General features: G+C 47.5%; 1 protein-coding gene across 1 annotated transcript in view; it reads right to left on the reverse strand.

Annotated features, from left to right (window-relative positions):
• LOC112445113 (rhox homeobox family member 2-like) overlaps window positions 1–5051 on the reverse strand; it is a 28340-nt gene extending 23289 nt beyond the window's left edge. The window contains exons 1-2 of the mRNA XM_024988658.2: window positions 4693–5051; window positions 4138–4528 (exon numbers count right to left, since the gene is read on the reverse strand). Of these exons, the coding sequence (XP_024844426.2) occupies window positions 4138–4528; window positions 4693–4798 (497 nt within the window). The 5' untranslated portion in view covers window positions 4799–5051. The remainder of the gene's footprint in view (window positions 1–4137; window positions 4529–4692) is intronic.
• Window positions 5052–6000: the final 949 nt, after the last annotated feature.

Below are 6000 nucleotides of genomic sequence, written 5' to 3' on the forward strand. Positions count from 1 at the left end.
ACAACTCAGTATCAAAAAATGAAGAACCTAATGCAAAAATGGGCAGAAGACCTGAATAGACATTTTTCCAAAGAAGATACACAGATGGCCAACAGACATATGAAAAAATATGCTCAACACTGTTAATCATCAGAGAAACGCAAATCAAGACCATAATGAGATCACCTCATACCTGTCAAATGGCTATCATCAAAAGGATAACAAATGTTGGCAAGGATGTGGAGAAAAGGGAATCCTACACTGTGGGAATGTAAACTGGTGCAGCCATTATGGAAAACAGTATGGAGGTTTCTCCAAAAAACTAAAAATAGAACTATCCTACGATCCAGCAATTCCACTCTTGGGTAAATATCAAAGAAAACGAAAACAGTAATTCAAAATGATGTTTGCACCTCAATGTTCACAGCAGCATTATTTACAACAGCCAAAATATGAAAGCAACCTAAGTGCCCAGTAACAGATACATGGATAAATAAGATGTGGTATATATATACAATGGAATACTTCTCAGTCATACAAATGAATGAAATTATGCTATTTGTAACAATGTGGATGGACCTAGAGAGTATTATGTTTAGTGAAATAAGTCAGACACAGAAAGACACTGTATGATTTCACTTACATGTGGAATCTAATAAATGAAACAAATGAACAAATGTAACTAAACAGAGACAAAATTATACACACAGAGAAAAAAAAAAACAGGTGGTTGTCTGAAAGGAGGGGTGGGGGGAGGAGAGAAATAGGTGAAGGAGATTAAGAGGTAAAAACTTCCAGTTGAAAAATAAATGAATAACTGGTATGAAATGTACAGTGTGGGGAATATAGTCAATAATTATAGAATATATTTTATGGTGACAGACTCATGGTGACCATTTTTACATGTATAGAGATAATGAATCACTATGTTGTACAACATCAGGAAGTTCACGGTTCATATATTGCTGAAGCCTGGCTTGGAGAATTTTGAGCATTACTTTACTAGCGTGTGAGATGAGTGCAATTGTGCGGTAGTTTGGGCATTCTTTGGCATTCCCTTTCTTTGGGATTGGAATGAAAACTGACCTTTTCCAGTCCTGTGGCCACTGCTGAGTTTTCCAAATTTGCTGTCATATTGAGTGCAGCACTTTCACAGCATCATCTTTCAGGATTTGGAATAGCCAATTGCACTCATCTCACACGCTAGTAAAGTAATGCTCAAAATTCTCCAAGCCAGGCTTCAGCAATATGTGAACCGTGAACTTCTTGATGTTCAAGCTGGTTTTAGAAAAGGCAGAGGAACCAGAGATCAAATTGCCAACATCCGCTGGATCGTGTAAAAAGCAAGAGAGTTCAAAAAAAACATCTATTTCTGCTTTATTGACTATGCCAAAGCCATTGACTGTGTGGATCACAATAAACCGTGGAAAATTCTGAAAGAGATGGGAATACCAGAACACCTGATCTGCCTCTTGAGAAATTTGTATGCAGGTCAGGAAGCAACAGTTAGAACTGGACATGGAACAACAGACTGGTTCCAAATAGGAAAAGGAGTACGTCGAGGCTGTATATTGTCACCCTGTTTATTTAACTTATATGCAGAGTACATCATGAGAAACGCTGGACTGGAAGAAACACAAGCTGGAATCAAGATTGCCGAGAGAAATATCAATAACCTCAGATATGCAGATGACACCACCCTTATGGCAGAAAGTGAAGAGGAACTAAAAAGCCTCTTGATGAAAGTGAAAGTGGAGAGTGAAAAAGTTGGCTTAAAGCTCAACATTCAGAAAACGAAGATCATGACATCCGGTCCCACCACTTCATGGGAAATAGATGGGGAAACAGTGGATACAGTGTCAGACTTTATTTTTCTGGGCTCCAAAATCACGACAGATGGTGACTGCAGCCATGAAATTAAAAGACACTTACTCCTTGGAAGGAAAGTTATGACCAACCTAGATAGCATATTCAAAAGCAGAGACATTACTTTGCCAACAAAGGTCCGTCTAGTCAAGGCTATGGTTTTTCCTGTGGTCATGTATGGATGTGAGAGTTGGACTGTGAAGAAGGCTGAGCACCGAAGAATTGATGGTTTTGAACTGTGGTGTTGGAGAAGACTCTTGAGACTCCCTTGGACTGCAAGGAGATCCAACCAGTCCATTCAGAAGGAGATCAGCCCTGGGATTTCTTTGGAAGGAATGATGCTAAAGCTCAAACTCCAGTACTTTGGCCACCTGATGTGAAGAGTTGACTCATTGGAAAAGACTCTGACGCTGGGAGGGATTGGGGGCAGGAGGAGAAGGGGACGACAGAGGATGAGATGGCTGGATGGCATCACTGACTTGTTGGATGTGAGTCTGAGTGAACTCTGGGAGTTGGTGATGGACAGGGAGGCCTGGCGTGCTGCGATTCATGGGGTCGCAAAGAGTCGGACACGACTGAGCGACTGATCTGATCTGATCTGATGTTGTAGAACAGGAACTAACATATTGTTGTAGGTCAATTATACTTCAAAAGGAAACAAACTAAAAAAAGAGAGATTAGATTGGTGGTTACCAGAGGGAGTCAGGTGGGGGAACTGGGTGAAGGCAGTCAAAAGGTATAAATGAGATATAGGCAGTTCTAGACACCCAAATCAAGGGGCATCTTGAGTTTGACACTTGAGAAAGGGAGAAATTGGGCTGATTCTTAGAATTATCACACAGCAAAAGCCAACCGAACTTGGAGTAATCAAACTGAACAGAAAATACTGAGCCAAAGTTGATGCTATTTACCATCCCTTCTCATTAAATCATCTACCACCATGGAGGTTTCCATGATATGGTTTGCCTACAGCCTCTCCAATCAGTCCTTCTCTGTCTCTTGCAAACTTCTGTCACTCTTTCAATATTGCCTAGCTCAGTGAGTATACCACCCGCCATTCAGTTGGGCAAATCAGAAATTCAGATCTTTTTCTTAATCATTTCCTTTTACTCCTATGTCCAAACTACCATGAATTGCCATCAATTTTACCTTCTAAATACCTCTTTAATCTCTTCACTTCTATTACCACTACCTGGACCAACACACCATCACCTCTGGCCTTGCCTATTGAACAGCCACATCCCTGCTGTGTGGATCTTGGGCAAGTCTCTTCACATCTCTGGGCTTCAGTTTTTTAACAGGTGAAGCGGGGATAAAAAACAGTAGCTACCACATTCACATAGGGTTGTGAAGATTCGATGACAATCTGTAGAAAACCCTTTAGGGCAAGTGCATAACACAGTAAGTGCAATGTAAATGATAGCTTTTAAAATTTTACCTGCATTCACAGACACTCAGCAATCCATTCATTCTCCACCCTGTAGCTTGCTTTAGGTACAATTCTACCTCAGGCACGAACTTTAAGGATAACTAAAAATTCAGTAATTAAGATAAAGGATCTTTTAATGCAGTATTCCCTGGTGGCTCAGAGGGTAAAGCGTCTGCCTGCAATGCAGGAGACCTGGGGTCGATCCCTGGGTCAGGAAGATCCCTGGAGAAGGAAATGGCAACCCACTCCAGTACTCTTGCCTGGAAAATCCCATGGACAGAGAAGCCTAGACTACAGTCCATGGGATCGCAGAGAGTCGGACACGACTGAGCGACTTCACTTTCACTTTTCTTTCAATGTAGTATTTGGGCTTCCCTGGTGGCTCAGCTGGTGAAGCATCCTCTTGCAATGCGGGAGACGTGGGTTCGATCCCTGGGTTGGGAAGATTCCCTGGAGATTGGAACTGCTACCCACTCCAGTATTCTGGCCTAGAGAATTCCATGGACTATACAGTCCATGGGGTCCCAAAGAGTCTGACACGACTGAGTGACTTTCACTTTCACGTTCAATGTAGTCTTTACGTTAATGCAAATATAATCCATGAATAACTGATGACGAATATTTCAAATCAAAGTAGAATCCAACCGCGCACGTACTCCACCATGCCTCAGGCGACTCATTTGTTAACTGTGGGCCGACAGTTTCCCCACGTGACTTATTCAAACTCCCCACCGTAATACTGCCTCGATCCCCACCGGGCAGAGGAGCCCCCGCCCCCGCCCCAGGCCCCGGGGTTTTCAACTCCGGAGCTGAGGACAGGGACCCGCTCGCCTCAGCCGGCGCCCCCAGAGCTGCCCGCTTACTGCATGGCCGCATCGAGATACGGAGTGCGGTGGAAAACTCCCTCCAGCTCCCGCAGCTGCTCCAGCGTGAAGGTGTGCCGGGAGACTCGGTGGCGCCTGTCTGCCGCCTTCCGAACCTCGACGGCGGCTCCCGGGCGCTGCTCCTCCCCGCCCTTCTCTCCGTCTTCGCCGCCGCCCGCGCCCGCCTCAGCCTCTACCTCAGCCTTGGCCTCGCGGCTTGCCCCATCCGGGGGGCCCGCATCTCCCGCGCCCACATCGCCGCCTTCCTTTTCTTCTCCTTCTTCATATCCCGCCTCTTTCCCCTCCGCGGCTGCTCCCTGCTCAGGTTCGGACTGAGCCTTCGGCTCCTCTCCCCTCTCTCCAGGAAGCGAGACCTTCGCGGGCTCGGCCTCTGCAAGACAAGAAACCCAAAGCCAAAGATCAGGCCGTCGAGCGAGCCCGCTGAGGAAGAGGCAGGAACCCGCCGCGTCTGAGGAGGAATCCTCCCGCTCGCCCCTCCCTAGGGAAATTCGTTTCCAGGAACCCTGTGAACCGAGCGCCCAGCCTGCCACTGACCGTGAGCTTCTTCCCGATTCTCCTTGACCCCCAGCCTGAGGAAGCCCGCGACGGCCGCGTCGGTGTTGGCATCGGCATTGTGGCCACGCTGCGGCTGAGGCTTCATGTTCCGACCGCTGTCCAGGAGGCTGTGCCTGCAGCGGAGGCTGTCCTGGATCTCCCGAGACCCCGGCTCTGGACTCAGGGCTAGAAGCGGCGGCCCGCGATGTGGCACCGTTAGGCCTACTCTGGCGTCGGGTCAGGACTAGAGTCCGGATACACGCTCTCTGGGGGTTTATCATCGGTTGCTGGGGGTTGGGTCAGCTGAGGTGTGCATGCGGCAGGAGCTAGGCTGTCCTGGGGGCCGGGGCGGGGTGGGCAGGAGGTGCGGGGGCGGGGGAGACTCCAGGTGCGCACCACGGGGGGCGCTGGTAGGGAGCGTGAGTGAGAGCAGAACTCAGGCAAACTTAGTTGCAACTTAGCTGACCAAGGACTGCGCACTTGGTCCGGCGTCTTCCCAGACCAAGGGCCTGTGCCTGATTTGTGGACAGGAAGAGCAGGCCCTCACCCTAGCTCCGTAGACCTTGGAGAAACGTTTGGGGACTATCTCCTGGCTCAGCCCGCCATATCCAGCAGCCAGTACTAAGTAAGGAGAAGCAATCAAACTAATACGTTCACCCCTTGGTGTCGCCGGGGATTGGTTCCAGGACCCTCAGGGGATACAAAAATCTGCGAATGCTCAAGTCCCAAAGCGGGCCCTCCGCATCTGCGGATGTGAAACCCACAGATATGGAGGGCCATCTGTTTGTTTACAGGAAAATAAACCCCGTGTATAATTGGACCAGCTAGGCCTTTGCTTGCTCTGAGTTTTTGCAGTGAGGCTGAAGTCCGAGTCTGCCATACAAAACAAAACCCAGCCCACCCCCTTAAGAAAGGCCGTTAGCCTATTTTAGTAACGAATCCACATCAAATTGCAAGTGTAGAAACTTGCAAAGTGTTTAGAACACTCAAGAATGCTTATGGGGTACAGAGAGAGCCCCTTCCTTTTGTTTTTGCCTTTGTTGCAACTATGTATTGAGCTACATCTTTATAAACAGTTCCTATTCCTTCTGGCTGTAAATGCTCTATAGAGGTATACATGTCTCCTGTGGTGGACCCCTGTGGACATGGCTAAATTACCTGGTTTCTTGTAGCTGCCCCCCACCCCCTTATCTCCCCTCATCATGTTTTCTAGAAACCTTCCTGAGCCCTTGCTGAAGAATAAATGCATTTTATTTATTGTCAAATAAGAGAGAGCCAGGCCAGATTGCAGGCTCTATGATTTTTCCT

This window comes from Bos taurus, chromosome X (assembly GCF_002263795.3).
Source record: "Bos taurus isolate L1 Dominette 01449 registration number 42190680 breed Hereford chromosome X, ARS-UCD2.0, whole genome shotgun sequence".
Classification (NCBI taxonomy): Eukaryota; Metazoa; Chordata; class Mammalia; order Artiodactyla; family Bovidae; genus Bos; species Bos taurus.